At 36.5% G+C, this 16821-nt stretch overlaps 1 protein-coding gene across 9 annotated transcripts in view; it reads left to right on the top strand.

The window, feature by feature from the left end:
* The window catches only part of GOLIM4 (golgi integral membrane protein 4), a 65474-nt gene that overhangs the window by 35744 nt on the left and 12909 nt on the right, over positions 1 to 16821 (top strand). For all 9 annotated transcript variants that reach the window (XM_026666006.2, XM_026665998.2, XM_026665989.2 and 6 more), the window contains 4 exons: positions 3890 to 4246; positions 5990 to 6228; positions 7780 to 7856; positions 8311 to 8432. In XM_026666006.2, the coding sequence (XP_026521791.1) occupies positions 3890 to 4246; positions 5990 to 6228; positions 7780 to 7856; positions 8311 to 8432 (795 nt within the window). The remainder of the gene's footprint in view (positions 1 to 3889; positions 4247 to 5989; positions 6229 to 7779; positions 7857 to 8310; positions 8433 to 16821) is intronic.

Raw genomic sequence — 16821 nt, 5'->3', positions numbered from 1 at the left:
AATACTTAACATTATTAAGTATTAATATTATTAATTGATATTAGGCAGAAATATTAACATGAGGCAGAACGTAGTCAGAAAATTGGATGGATGGATGATGGAAACCAGGAGTATCCTACCTCACACAGTAAGCATAAATATGTGCATGGAGTCCCATTTGACATCTTTAAAGTAATTGGTAGGTACGCTCACAATTGGCTACTACATTGGATATGGGAAGGCACCAAATACCAATTTATCAGAAAGCTTTCCACTAGAGTGGTGTAAATCTTTCACAGGGTACTTCATGTCAGCAATGCTTCAGAGTTATCCCTTGAAGACGCTTCGCTTGGGCTTGCAATCTAGAATCAGTTTCTATGCATTCTAAGCACTTGGGCAGGATGCCCTTCCAGTCAGTGACTTTTGTACAAGTTGCAGCTGAACAAGTCCCTTCCAGATACTGGCCGACCATTTAGGCTTCAGAGAGATACAGAGCACTGTGCTGGGGAGGCCCACATGGTTTCTTTATCCTGATAAGGAAATTTTCCTCATTTCTGCAATGTAGAGCGGGTTAATGAGGAAAGTGAAGCTGCTTGGTTTATTTTTTTTATCTCTGGTATCCTTTTTGGACTTTATAAATCTATCTATAAAGATCTATAAATAAATATAATGTCATATTTTGTTCCTTTGTTTTTATTTGCATATTGACTAATTGTTATTTTTCTGTATTTTACTTAGTGAACCTCGCACAGTTGTTGGGAGTTGGATGCTATACACATTTAATCAATATATGCATAAATAAATGGCTGGTGCTTTACTTTGCCTGCCTGCTTTCCATCCATCCATCCATCCCAAAGGCAGCTAGGAAGGGATATGTTCAGGAATACCTTAGCAGCAGTAGGCGGCTGCCTTCCCATTAGAATGTAAACATATTTGTTATCTGTATCAAAGAATTACTAATCCTGACTTCCTAAAAGCAAACTGTCTTTGGTCACCATCAATGGTGGAAGCTGTATCAGCCATCCTTCCCCTGGTGTCCATGCTTTCTTCTGCTCTTGAGACATGAGTTTCTTCAAATACAGAGAATTTGTCCTCAACATTTTTTTTGGTGGGGCAAGGGGGAATTCCTTTTTTTCCCTAGCTTTTACTTTTTAATTTTCTTTTGCACCTGAGAAGAAGAATTGACGCTCCTTCCAGTTGACTCACGAACAGCTAAGGTCTTATTTTTCCTTTTGCTTTCTCTCCCACTTTCAAAGTCACTTGTATGCCATGATGCAAAGCATCTTGCACTTGGATGAGGCTGGGATTTTCTAGTTGAGCTAGAAAATCAGACCTTTGTTGCGGGGTTTAAGACAGGTTTTCAGTGTTTTTTACCATAAAATGATAAAAAGTGCCATTGATTTTTCAGCAACCATCAACCTTTTGTCCTATTTAACTATAACACAAGGGAACAGGTTGCTACCTAGCATTTGCTCTCCTATCCATGTCCCCCCGTTTCATTTGTAGCCATTCTGGTGGAGATGTTTTAATTGGGAGGCTGGTTGCTTGCATCAAGAAAATGCAGCCCCTGACACAAGAACAAGCAAGCTAGCAATATAAAAGTATGAATCATAGAATTGATTTAGCTTAGGCTGCGCAGGCTGGAAGTAATCCGAAAAGAGACCTATGTGTCCTTTTTACTCCCACAGCATATGGACAACCACGCATAAGCAGATATGGTCCCTCTGTGAATGCTTGTGTTTAATAAAACATTGATAGAGATCTTTGCTCTTTCCAAATGTCACATTATTATAGTTTGAGCAAGGTAAAGGAGTCTAAATTCCAGATATCGTCTTGTTTGGGTACAAAAAGTTTCAGTTTTATTTCCTAATGAAAATCTGTGAGTCTGTGTGGGAGTTTTTCTTAAGATTGGGATAAAACAAAAACAATGAAATCAAGAAAGAATAAGCAGCAGGAATGGATGTTTCAGATCAATAAAATATAGCTCTTTGGAAGTAATTGTGGAATTGAGAAAAATAGGCTACAAGAATATTACTGATGTGAGACATCAGCTGTGAAGCAAAAATACAGATTTACATAGGCAAATTGAGGGGTTTTTTAATGGCTAATTTCACACATGAATGTCTATCTGTTGATGTCCCAGCTCTTAATAGTCTGATACCCAACTATGAAAAGGAATTCAGTGCTGAAATTGCCACCAGATCATGCTTAATATGGCCTTTATTCTTGAGTCATAATAAGTGGTGAGAAACATCTGTTTCTATCTCTGATGAAATATTTACATATGAATTTATTCTTCAATATCTAGCCACGTTGTGAAGGATTAAAATTAAAGTCTAGCCTTATGATACAGCAATTTCTAGGCAAATAGTTTTAGAGAATAATACAGGTTAAAGTTAATTTGGCTTCTGTAAAGATTCCACTTAATTGGTGTGTAATAGGTCCAATAATTATTTCAGTGCTCACTTTGTCTCGGCATAAAGCTATTTCCATTAATAAAACATTGCAACATAATTCCCTGGACCTTACAGGTGTTTCCCCCTGTGTATTGTATTTACCTTTCTTTTTCCACTCTTGATCCTTAGGATATTCATCTTGAGAATGTGAGTTGATTGAGGGATAGCTTTTGAATTATGTAAGATATGTACCGAGGCACACAAGTACTTTTTTTTAAAAAAATGCCTAAATTTCTTACAGCAAGACTATATAGACAAAAATTGCAGTAAAATGTTTAAAAAGGATCCTTCGCCCTAGTTACATTTTTTTTAAAGAAAGTAAAAATAGTGTAAAATACATCATCAGTTTAGCCAACAATCTGGATTTCTTCTAAACAAGATAAACAAGTTTCTTTTTTAGGACAGCAATTATCTCAGCATTGGTGAGTACCTCTTCCTTTAAAGGAGAAAGAGCCACAAAAGGATAGAATAGAAATGTGGCTAGGCTTAAGACAAATACAAGTGGAATTAAAATTGAAATAATTAAAATATAGTTCTTATAATTAATTCCCATAGGGTTATTATAATATTAATTATAACTAATGTGCTTTTATTCATTTCTTTCATATTAAACATAACTCAGTAGCAGCTGTTTGGAGGATCTCTGGAGCCATGTTCCAAGATGCATTTCAAGATTCTAGACTGAGTTTTTAAGTTCAACAAAGCTCACAGCATAGATGAATGCTTTATGGCATTTGTAAACAAAAATAAAAAATAGAACATTTGTTTTAAGGAGACTAAACTGAAAAACAATCAGCAAAATAGCTCTGCCTTCACTATTCTCACCTGAAAGGGACCTATTATCAGTGAACTATCACAAACTTGTGCAGTCTCATAGGGATATAAGCAGTTTATAGGTGACCTAATTCTAAGCTATCTAGCGCTTTAGCAGTAAAAAGTAACACTTTGAATTTTGTATTTTTCACCAGGCAAAACTTCCAAAACTACTTTCAAAAGCTGTTCTTTTTTTCTCTTCTCTGCATCACTGTAGAAAACATATATACTATAGAATGTATGTATGTATGTGTGTATGTATGTATGTATGTATGTGTGTATGTTCTAACTTTTCCAATGTATCTATCATGATTTATGTGCTGATGTGATTAATATTCTTCCAGGCAATCTAGGTACCATACAAGAACTTCTTCCATTTTTCCCCTTTAATAGCACAAACCACAAAAAGAAAGAACAACAATCTTGCAAAGTAGATTGGACAGAACAATCATATTTGACCTGAAGTCATCTAAGTGAGCTTCCATAGTTGAGTTGTCTCCCCAATCCCACCCAATATTTTAATTGCCACATCTGACTATTGAAAACTTGACAGGAAGTAAATCCCTTGAAATTCAATGTATAGTCCAGAAGCATATTGTTTGAAACTAACCTCTCAGATTTAATGATTTATATTATTGTAGATTATGCAAAATGGTGAGCAATCACAAGGGGAAGAAGAAGCTATTAAAGTAAACCCTAGGAAAGGAAGAGAACAGACAGCAGAACTTTTTCATCCTGACAGAAAAGTGATGGAAGGTCATGGGCCACGGGAATTAAATATTCAGGAAAAGCAAGAAGCAGGAGAAGATGAGGAACAACATGCAGCGCAAGATGAAGAAGAGCAGAAAAAAGAATTAGAAGAAGAAGAAATGGAGCAAGCTGGGCAACCAGAACACTTAACAGATGATCTTGATCAAATCCGTGAAGACCATGAATGGAAGGACAAAGAACAGACTGACGAGGAAACCAACACAGTTGGAGAACACAACCATTCACAGGTGGGATGGGATCCCTTTTTCCCATAGGAATATTTGCATGTTTAGAAAGTAGTCTTCCTCAAGTAAAGTTTGACTCTTGGTGGACATCTTCATATTATTCATGAACACCTTCATTAGTGTTTCTGTAGCAATAATGGAAAGTGGTTTGCCATCTTTTTTAAACTTTCCAATCTAGACCACAACCTTAAGACTTCTGATGCTTTCCCATCTGAGTACTAACCATGTCTGATTCTGCTTAGCAATTTTGAGATTGCCAAAAGCTCTAAATCGGGTTAGGTCTTTCTGAGAACCATTTGCAGGTTTATTTGGAAGTCAATCCCACTGTGTTTAATTAGAATAAATTGGCCACCTTTGATATATTAAGACGCACTTGTTGAGAATTTTAGGTTATCATTACTTGGCAGAAACCTCTGGGTCCTCCCTGCCATTGGCAACGGTTGAATTAATTTGTAATTAATGGGGGAGAAAAAGTTGTTGGATTGTAGACTACCTTGGGCTTTATTGCATTTCTAATGGATGAGAAAATGACCTTGGGAGACAGGTGAGGAACTGCAGCCAGGGAACATTCAGATAAGAGGTAGCTTAGCCTACAGCAGGAATGTGAGTATGGCAAATATCTCAGAAAGGACTCTTCCATGTTTGTTGGGTTGAAATGTATTTTCAGACTGGCAAGATTAATGCTTGCCCTAATTCAGAAAAAACAACAACCATGCCCAGTTCAATTAATTCTACTTTAATATAAGGATACATTAACAGAATCTGATTAGTCTGAAAGGCAGACATTTCTACTTGCACATTTATCTTTGTGAATCCAGAATGCTCTTTCCTCCACCTTGGTGTAATATATTTCATATTTTGGCAAATCCTTTCACTTTAAATATGATATGCATCCAGCAGCCAGAATCCCAGAGGTACAGTTTATGCAGGTCACATTTTGTACAGAACTATAAATAGAAGTGTCAAGAAATGCTTCTACTTTCTAGGTCATATCTTGGGGCACCAAAATATACTTTTTCGTTTGTTTCAACTAATTTTCAAATTGAAGCTTATACAGTGTGCCAAGCCCTCCTGATGTTTCAGGCTTCTGAAACTATTATCCCAATGCCAACATTTGATGCTGTCTATATTGTTCCTTAGTATTCATTCTAAGGAAGAATAAAATGATAGAAACTTAGACATTTAACCTATCTCATAAACATTTTAAATGGTCATCTCCCTAGTCATTTTTGATTACTACTGCCAAAGGATCTATTCAAACTTTCCATTCAAAGTCTATGCTACACCCACTTCAAACAGTTGTCTCATTTAACTTAATACTATCTTCTCTGGCTCTCAAGAATGAGAGCTTGTTTTATATCATGAAGTACCTTGTCTTGAGAAAAATAAGTGGTGGGTGGGTATGATAAATGTAAACCCAGCCCTGGGAATGAGGAAGGGGTGAAGTTTAAGTAATTAGTAGTGGAGCCGTAGCTAAATGTGAATTAGACAATGTAGATTTTCTGGTATTTAATATGGCACTAATTAGGTCTCTTTCCCCATCTCTTTTCTTGAGCATGAAGCTTTTTTTTCTTACCAAAAGCTGGAAAAGAGGGCTTTGGAAATGAGGCTACGAGTTGGCAGGTCTTGTTTGAAGTCTCACGCAGACGTTTTTCTATGTCTTCTGGGATGCCAAACTTGGGGTCTTCTGCACACAAAACAAAAATGTTGCCTTACTTGAGCGATCTTGTATGTGTGTTCTGCCAGGAGCCACCCACCGCAAAGGTTGTAACAAAGTACAAGTCGCCTTATGAGCAGCAGCTGGAGCAACAGAAGCTGGCTGCGCAGAGAGAAGAAGAAGCCAGCCGCCTAAGAGACCATCAGGAGGCTCTGCATCACGAGAGGCTTCAGGAGCAGTTGCACCGGCAGCAGCAGCTTCAAGAGAGAGAGTTGGTGCTGCAGAGACAGGCCGAGCAGGACGAAGAACAATTTAAGCAGCAACTCAGGTTGTCTTTGCAACAAAGGGCCAATACTCTCTGCCCCACCCTCCCCTGAGAAAGGAAGAAAGTTTAATTTGCCAGAAAATTCTAGAACGGCAAAACTCTTAGAATGCTGCCTCCCCTCTTTTCTTTTTTTGAATGTTTTCTATTTCAGGGTGGTAAATAATAGGTACATAAACAAGGCCTGAGAAGAACACAGGCAGTTCTCTAATTAATTGCCTATCTGAGAAGTAACTGTTTACAAGATGGCATTTGTAATGGCTGCCCTCAAACAGTGACTTCTAAAGTTTTCAGTATTGGGACTGTCGGTCTCAAATGGTCAGTCAGGAAAAGAATGCCTGTGTATCCTGTAGGAATTCTTTAACTGATTCATATGGCATTGGTTGAGCTTCACTATTGTTTGTGTAAACTATGTGCAGATAAGGACAGGCAGACAAGAGACACAGAATTCATGTATCTTTGTATATACAGTACACTGAGATTTATTACTGTCTGGTTTTTGTGCTGATTGTTTTACCCTGCAGAAGTCAGCCCTGTTATTAGCATTGTGTAACCCAGAGGTGGAATCTTTTTGATACAATAGTCATATTTGGGGTTTTGAGAACATGTTTTGGGTTGTTCTCACAAAATCATTGCCACTTGGAAGGCTTTCCTAGATACAGAATAGATGGGGATGAGAAAACATTTGCTTACTAGAAAGCAAAACCATAAAGTTGTTTCCCCTCAGCCTCTGCTCACCACTACCTCCAATACCTAACTTGCTTTTCTATTATTTAAGGTAAATGTGGAAAATGCTTCTACATAAAACACTAGGCTGCAGTCACCCACCATTGGGCCTACACAATGTTGGAAACAATTATAGTCCAAGAGGCTGAAGCTTCCCATTTATTTGCATACATTTGTTTCTTCAATTTGGTTAAGTTTTAAGGAGGGAAAGTTATTTTATGTAAAGCCAAATGGCAGACACCAAGGCAGCATGCGTGTTCTTAGGCATAAAGAGATGCTAAGAAAGATTCTGCTGTTTTTCTGCTGTTGACCATGAATTGTGGCTCCTCCCCAATCCATCTTAGACTTCTTTGGAACAATTTAATACTTGGCAAGTTGTATAGAAATATTGGAAGTAGTGGGAGAATTTATCATCATAACTGTCCTTTGAAACTCCAGCAATTGGTGAGCTGGATGGACTGGTGCTCTTAATTCACAGTAAGGCATATTCCTATGTTTCTCTATCAATAGGATGGGTTTTAGTTCAGAGGAAGAGATCATATTTTCCTAACAGAACAGGAATTGGTGAAATTAAACATCTCAAGTTCAATTGTTGGCCTCTCCAAGTAGGGTTGGGAAGGAATTTTGTCTTAGAAGACAATATATTGATCTAAATAAACCAAGAATTTAACTGTATTTTTTTTTTTTTTTTACTCATTCGTCCTCCTTCTGGGTAATATTAAGCTAGCCTGGAGCTAAAAAGAAACATAGCATTAATCAGTCCACATGTTGTATATTAATAAGGGTTCCTTCCATATGAATCTCAATTAATAGATCTTCCAATCATTTCAGCCAGCAATCCCATTATGACAATGTAGATCAGGATATCGTGCAAGGAGGAGAAGGAGGTGTACACGAAGAAGATGAAAGTAAGTAATCATTCTCTTCCCTGTCAACAGTTTGTCTTATTTCTCCATTTTTTTTTTATGCCATTTATATTCCACTTAAGACCGGTAATAATAGTATACAATAGAGCTTAACTGTTAAAAAACAAAACATTTTAGACAGATAAAATCACCATTAAGCTGAATTCCATCTGAAAAGGCCTGGCCTGAAGAAAAAAAACCTTGAAACAGAAATTATGGAATATAATTTTAAAATATAAACATTAACATAACCATTTTTATTGGTTGATCATATCCAATATGGGCAAAAGACACTTGGCTTATGAATAGAATGTGTCATTTTGTGGTGTTACGATTTCCACGCTGAATCCAGAGCTGAGATGCTGTTTTTATGGTGCTTCTAACTGTGGAATTAAGCTTGTGATGATGCTTCCTGCCTGTGGGAAGAAGGAATGAGATGGATTTTTTTTTCAATTAGATTATGAGAGACATAACCAGCATCCAAGAAGAGTAGATGATGATGATGATCAGAATAATGCAAATGAGCAACAGGATCCAGAGCTGGAGCACCAGTCAGAGAATGAGCAAAATGAAGAGCCAGTAAGTGGCAGCAACTTTTTAAGAGAAACAGATTATTTTCTAGATAATGTGTTCATTCATTCAATCTATCATCCATCCTGTCTGTCTGTCTATTTATATCTATCTATCTATCTATCTATCTATCTATCTATCTATCTATCTATCCCCATTCTGTACCCAAAAACAGTTGATAAACTGAAATAACAAAACTAAGTTAAATAGAAATAGCACTTAGACTTACATACCGCCTCATAGTGCTTTACAGCCCTCTCTGGGAGGTATACAATGTCAGCATATTGCCTCCAACAAGCAGTGTCCTCATTTTACTGACTCAGAAGGGTGGAAGGCTAAATCAACCTTGAGCTCTGTCAGGATCAAACTCCAGGCTGTAGTCAGAGTTTGCTTGCAATTCTTCATTCTGACCACTGCACCTGAATGTAGTTGGAATAGAATATTTAAGAAGTGTGCGTGCTAAAGCAATAAGGAATAAGTCAAGAATGAATGGGTGATGGACTTCCGGGTTGAGCCTTCCTTGCTGACAGACTGTAGATCGCAACTGTCCGTGGTTATGGTCTGTGCTCTTTCGTTGGAGAGCCCCAATCATTGCGATTAGGGGCTGAAGCTGCCTTGGAGGGGCGGTGGAGTAAGGGGAAGCTGCAAGCCAGGTTGTGGGGAGCCGCATCTCCCCTCCTGGGCTTGGTCCTTTCCCCCCCGAAGACAACTGAAGCGGTGGTCCAAAATGGCCACCCCGAAGAGGAGGACTCAGCTGGACTAAGATTTATGCAGGAGGGAAGGAAGAGGTGGATAACATCTGAACCAGGACAATTGGGCGCAACAACTAAACAAAAAGTACCCTGGGATTAAGGTAACATTGAACTTTTAAGAAAAGAAAAGTGAGTGGTAAAAATACAGTGGGACAGGGAAAAAAATAAGAAAATAATTTTGACAGCTAAGCAGGGCTTCGAACCGGGAAAGGAAGAAGCTGGAACTAAAGATTTAATTAAATTGGACTAAAATATTTTGGCAATAAACAGGCATAAAATAAAGCTGGACTTAAGATTGTCAAAAAATAATAATAATAACATTTACAATTTGGAGACTGGATTGTGCTGGAATATTGAGGTTCAAAAAACCCTAAATAAAAAAATAGGGGGAAAAGGTGAAGACTTTGTATAATGGAGAGTGCCATCTTCTGACAAAAACTTGAACCCAAACAAAAGGGAAAGCATCCTGTTTCTGTATGAACTTGTGTTGATATAATGTTAAAGAAATATTGAAACAAAGTAAGAACCTTAGAAAGTGAAAGCTGAACCAGAATAAAGAAAGAAGCAAGGAAAGACTGATTGTGGGATTGATTGATGTTTTTGGTATAGACCCTGGCCTGGAACAATTGAGAACTTTAGAAAACTGGAAGAAGAAAGAAAGAAAGTAAAAGTGTTCTTTGTGGACTTCAATGATTATAAAATATAAGAGTGTGTAATGATGATATCTCTTCGGGAATTAAAAATGGAACTTAAAAATATGAGAGAATTACTACAGGAAAGAGGCGAATCACTTTGCTCTATGTTAGAAGAAATGGAAATGGCGATTGAAGAACAAGAAGAAAGAACTTCAGAGGAGGAGGAGTTGCTTCAAGGAGAAGCCATCTTAAATAGACAATTAACACAAAGAACACTACAAAGATGAGGGGAAAGAAGGAAGGCTAAAAGGTTGAGATTTAAGAAGGTAATCAAAAAGGGGAATATCTGTGAAATCAGGAGAGGTAGAAAGATCCAGCAGAAAAGGGGAAAGGAAGATATCAAGAAAGAGAGGGATATAAATCGGAATGAGAAAAGATATGGGAAAAAGAGGGGGAGGAGAGGTAGTAAGAAACAGGTGCATGAAATAAAGAAATACGGAAATAGTAAAATGATGAAAAGAAATCGTTTTTTTTAGAGATAATGGTTGATGAATTAAAAAGGGGATTCTGCAGGGTGACAAGGGGTAACAAGAATATATTTGCAATTAAAAAAAACTTAGAAAATAGGGTAATATAGATTATTAAAGGAGGGATAGATACTGATAACTATTATTAGATGAATATACATTTTTATTTTTATTCTTAAAAGAAAAGTTAAGGTTTATTGAAGAAATTCTAATAATTAAAATGAATGTGAAGATGTTTAAAAATGAGGTCAATATCAGTGATTAGAAATTGAATAGTCAATTTTTCCCTTTTACTTTTTTGAAATTAGAAATAAAATTAAGGGGGGGAAATATGTTGCGGAATCCAAATGAAAAGATGTAATGATTATTATTGTAACTACTTAAAAATAATGGTTTATTGGGAATTAAGATGAGGGAATAAAGGTATATTTTAACTACTGAGGTGTCACACTCAAAGCAGTAAAGGGGGGAAACCTATACTTGTTTCTTTTTCTTTTGTGTTAAAACTTGTATTAATCTAGAATCTATAGAAAGAATGTGTGATGGAAAGAAAATATGACAGATTAAAGAACTACTTAAATTAATAAGATAATACAGACTATTAAAAGAAAGGAGAGACATTGGTAACTTTTTTAATTATTATTAGGCAAACATATATTGTTATTTCTATTTTTAAAATAAATATTAAAGGATTATATTTGAAATAATTGAAATGAAATGAAAAGATGTTTTGATTGAGATTAATGTAAGAGACTAGGATTAATTTGCTTGTTTCTCTCCTTTCTGAAAGTTTGGAATGGAAAAGGTAATAATAGAATTAAGTATGCATATATGAATGTATAACTATTTTCATATTTGTATGTAAAATGATGACCCGGAAATATGTTGTCCACTAAAAACAGCTTTTTGTTTTTATGTGAAAAATTGAATAAAATTTGTTTTTTTAAAAAAAGAATGAATGAGTGTGAACTGGGTACAAAAGTGAATGACCAGTAGAAAAATGTGGAGCTGCCTTGATCATATAGAGAAGATGTATGAGGAAACAAGTATATTCCTTTTGTCATTACTGGTAGTCCTTGACTTACGACCATAATTCAAACCATAAGTTATTACAATTGTTCAGCGTATCACCATGTGACTGGACCCAATTTTATCTAAATTTTTGCCGCAGTCATTAAGCAAACACCATGGTCTTTAACTGAGTCAATTTTACCCAATTTGCATTTTTACTGTAAACTGGGAGAAAATGCTGGAAACTTCAAAAAAAAAAAAACCCATTGAAAATCACTGTCACATAACCATGAGATGCTACAACAGCCATAAAGATGAGCTGATTGCCAAGCACCCAAAATGTGATAATGAGGGTGCAGCCATTGAAACTTCAAAATTAGGTCATAAGTAACTAGTGAAGAGTCCTCCATAACTTCAAACAGTCACTAATCAAAGCTACCTGTACTTCTTACCCTCCTGTGCTTTATATAATGCTATTTATCCCAAGAGAGAATATGTATTTGTGTTTGTATGTTTGCACACACAATCGCTCTGTGGTGCTTTGTATAACAGAAATATGTTGTGGAAAAAGAAAACAACCAAGCTCAAAGAGCACCAAGGACCCTTATTTCAACCCTGAGCTGTAAATATTCTCCTTTATCAGTAGACATATGTTAATTCTTTTCCAGAAAGAGATAAACATAAATCTGGTCAGGCCTGAAGTCATGATAATTTTAAGAACTTTGGGAAAAACAAAAATTAGAGCAATGATTGCCAGTTATCCATACAACATCCCACTGCTTAGCTTGACGGTCTTGTTATGAAAACAAAAAAGAAAAGTGTGTCTAAAGGTGAAGAATCTTTAGATGGATTATGAAAAGAAAACAGTATCTTTAGACTCTTTTCTCCAGAGACCATTTTTGGAAGAAAGTAAAGAAGAGCTGTGTATGAGAGTAGAATAATAGTGCTTGTGTTTAAATGATACCAAGTGAGTACCATCAGAGTGCCTTTTGATTTCAGCTAAGATGTACATCACATTTTTCTAAATAAATGCCAATTCCAGGAAAAGACTATAAAAAGAGTATAATAGAGTCTCCATAATGCCACCCAGGAACATATATCAGTATAAAACCAGTAGCAGGGGCATTGAGGGCAATAGATAATTACTTTCCTTAGGTATCCAATCATATTTTTTAGTATTTTAGTATTTATTTGATTTGTCAATCGCTTGCAAGATACAGGTATAAGAATAAACATAGTTTTGAATACATGAGATAGATACTTATAAGAAAAATAAAAAGAAACAATACAACAGTATTGTGGTACAGGATACAATAGTAGACAGTCTAAGATTAAAGTTTTGGGGTTTGGGCCACAGAGTCAGGACAGGTCCAACCGCGGTCATGCCCCTTACAGGCCTCTTAGGATGGCGGGATGGGTAGAAAGCCATCAATAGTAGACAGTCTAAGATTAAAGTTTTTGGGGTTTGGGAAGAAACCACAGCCGAGTCAGGTAGAGTATTCCAGACATTGACCACTCTGTTGCTGAAGTCGTATTTTCTGCAGTCAAGTTTGGTTTGGTTAACCTTGAGTTTGTATCTATTGTGTGCTCTTGTATTGTTATGATTGAAGCTGAAGTATTCATTGACAGGTAGGATATTGCAATGTATGATTTTATATACTATATTTAGATATAGATCGGACCGGAGGCAGCATCGTTCTAGGTTTTCTAGGTCTAGAGTTTCAAGTCTGGTGGCATAAGGTATTCTGCAATGAGTAGAGGAATGGAGAACTCTTTTTGTGAAATATTTCTGGACTTTTTCAATTGTGTTAATATCAGATACATGATATGTGTTCCAGACTGTATTCAAGTATAGGTCTAGCAAAAGTTTTGTATGCTCTAGTTAGTAGTGTGATATTACCAGAGAAGAAGCTACGTAGGATTAGATTAACAACTCTTAATGCCTTTTTGGCTATGTAGTTACAGTGGGCTCTAGCACTAAGATCATTAGAGATGAGTACTCCAAGGTCCTTGACAAAGTTTGGATCCTCAGCAAGGTCTTGATTATTTAGCTTGTACTTTATTTTCTGATTTTTTTTGCCAATATGTAAGACAGAGCATTTGTTTGTTGAGATTTGAAGTTGCCATTTGATTGACCATTCTGATACATAGTCAAGGTCTTTTTGGAGGGTAGCAGTATTGTCGGTGGTGTTGAATAGCTTTACGTCACAGCGAAGAGAACGCAGTTGCTCTTAATATGATCACAGAGGTCATTTATGTAGAGTATGAAGAGAGTTGGTCCTAAAACATTGCCTTGGGGGACACCACTGTTGACAGGTACAGAATTTGATAGGACGCTCCCAATTTTGACCATTTGTTGTCTGTTTGACAGGAATACTTCTATCCAGTTATGTAGGTGTCCAGAAATACCATAAGATTTTAGTTTTAGTAGTAGTTTGTCGTGTACCACTGAATCAAAGGCTTTACAGAAGTCTATGTAGATTGCGACTATTGCTTTGCCCTGATCGAGTTGTGTAGTCCATATGTTTTTGCAGTGTAAGAGTTGCAGATTACAGGAATAGTTTTTTTTCCTGAAACCAAATTGTTTATTAGAGAGTAGGTTGTTTGTCTCTAAGTGGAGGATGATGGATTGGTTAATAATTGATTCCATGACTTTACAGGTGATGCAGCATAAGGAGATTGGTCTGTAATTTTCAACTAGGCTGGGGTCTCCCTTTTTGAAGATGGGGATGACCGTGGCTTGTGACCACAGTTTTGGCAAGGAGCTGGTCCTGAAAGATTTTTCAAAGATTATGCTTAGAGGTTCGGCTATGGCAGTGAATAGCTTTTTAAAGAAGTAGACACATATTCCATCCAGTCCAATAGATAGAGATGGTTTTAGATTGCATAGTGCTTTTTCAACATTGTCATCTGTAAAATCAATATGTATTAGATCATTGTAGTTGTCTGTGGTTTGACTAGGAAGTACTGGGCTTGGTCCATTGCTGTTTACAAATACTGAGCCAAAGAACGTGTTAAAGAGGTTTGCTTTGATGGTGGCATCGTTGCAGTGTTTGCCATTAGGTCCTTTCAGGGGTGGGATGAACCTTGAATCTTTTAGTTTGTTGTTTACAAAATTGTAGAAAGCATGGGTGGAATTTGTGCATAGAAGGTTTTCCTCTTGTTTAATGTGATAATTAGTGCATTCCGTTTTTATCTGGTGGCATAGATTTTTGTAACGGCTTTTGAAGTTGGCAACGTGACCAGATTGGTTTTTTTCGCCAAAGTGATCTCTTTTTGGATTGAAGCTTCCTTATTGTTATGGGTAATCTGTTTTTTCTTGGTTTTGGGAGTTGTTATTGGTACATATAGTTTGATGGTTCTTTTGATTTCTAGTAAAAATATGTTGTAATGGTCTTCAACAGTATTGCATCCAGTGAATAGAAATTGCCAATCAAGGGAACAGAGATAGTTGATTATAAGATCATAGTTGCCTTTTTTGAAGTTATAATTGGGGATTTCGTTGTTGTGATGATTTTTGTGTGGACGTATGTTGAGACAAAAGTCAATCATGTTGTGGTCACTGTTGGAAAAGGGTTCTTTAATTTGTATTCCGTAAATTGAATTCAAACTGTTGCAGAAGATGTGATCGAGGCAGTTGTTAAGTCTAGTGTTGTTGGTTACTAGTTGTTCTAGTCCCAGATTTGTTACAGCATTGTAGAAGGTTGCATGTATGGGTTCAGTTGTACATTCGTTTAGGGTCCAGTTAATATGAGGTAGATTGAAGTCACCAAGAAAGATAAAAGTGTGTGGGCAGGATGCTGCCCATGTTAGTAGTGTATTTAGCTTGTTTCCATGTTCAGTGTCATAATCGGGCTCTGTAACATAGTAAGAACCGAAATGTGATATTTAAGGTCAGTTCACAGATAATGGTCTCAGGAAGAGCAAGCTCTTGGGTAACTTGGATGATTTTTAGATGTAAGGACTTTTTATAGAAGATAGCAATACCACCTCCTCTATGGATTTCACGATCTGATCAGTAAACATGATAGTCTCTTACTGAGGTAATGGAGTCAGGGAGAGATGCGTTGAGCCATGTTTCACAGACAAATATGATGTCGAATTTAGCTGTATTTAGTAAGAGGAGAAATTCAGGTATTTTATTTATAAGGCTTCTTGCATTGAGTAGCTTGCATTTAAGGCCAGTTGTAGTTTGAATTGAGGTAGTTGGGGGCGTGCGTGCCTAGTCTTGGGTGATGGTGGATTGATTGAAGTAGGGTTGGATGCTGAGTTGTGGGTTGTGTGACTTTCTTTTGATACAGTCTGCAAGGTAATCAATGTACAGGTCCTTCTCTCCATTGTCTAGATGATTTTTGAGTTCTGTGCGTAGTATACGGGAGTGGCACATTGCTGTAAGGTTAGGTCAGGACAAGTTCGGAGGTTTTTATGCTTGGTGTTGTTTTTGGCGAGCGAATTTATAGTATAAATGAATTTACGTTTGCTTAATTCATTTTTGTAAATGAATTATATCCTTAATAAGAGATTGGACAGGTATTTGTCTGAAATGGTATAGGGTTTCCTGCTTGAGCAGGGGTTGGACTAGAAGACCTGCAAGGTTCCTTTAATTCTGTTGTTCTGTTAAGATGAGATTTCATCCTGACTTTCAATGTTTATAGTTCAGCAGCTGTAATAACTTCCAAAACCAGGCTTACACTATATTAATTTACAGGATTAAATTCTGTATTGAGAAGAGATGAATCCAGATGACTTTAATGCATTATGGACTTACCCATCTTCTGTTGTTATAGTTGTACTCATGAAGACCAATTTGGAAGTTGAGAAGACAGAACCAAACTGGCAGAATGAATTGCTCTAATGGCAAAATAAATCATGCATCGAGTGGACTTGACCTTCAAGTCTATGGATGAGATTTACACATCAAGGAAAGCCACCATTTTATTTACATGACATGATTACTGAGTTCAAACAGCAAACTAAGCCTATATCAAACAAAGCATTTTTCTGGTTTTCCATGATGAATGAATTAACGTATGTTTGGTCATAAAGCCCATTGAGTGATTTTGGGACAGTCTTTCAAACTTCATGTCTGTAAACTAGAAACCATAGTTTAGAATCATAATGGCTAGGTTCTTACATTCTGCAAAAGCAAAAATTAAATACATGGTTTTAATCCAATGTGTCAACCCTATCATTATTTTAGTATTAATCTGCTTTCCAACGATGTTGTGGTATTTTTTAGCTACTGTATATGCATACCACAACATAGCAACTGTGAGAGGTTTGTGGCTGCCATACTGTAGAGTCTATCCATCATCCTAAACCTTGCTTGTGGTCATGCACAAGATTGTTGAAGAGAATGTGGACTATATTAATTACTATCTCTAAACAGCAATTTTATCCAAAATATTTGGAAGACATCCTTTTTTAAATGTTTACAGCACTCTTATTATCCAAAGAATAAGATGGATAATGT

The sequence above is a fragment of the Notechis scutatus genome, chromosome 4 (assembly GCF_049901735.1).
Source record: "Notechis scutatus isolate UNSWTSFEM ecotype Mainland chromosome 4, rNotScu1.2, whole genome shotgun sequence".
In the NCBI taxonomy this organism is placed as follows: Eukaryota; Metazoa; Chordata; class Lepidosauria; order Squamata; family Elapidae; genus Notechis; species Notechis scutatus.
The sequence above is the reverse complement of the archived record's forward strand: the minus strand, read 5'-3'. Positions and strand labels throughout refer to the sequence as shown.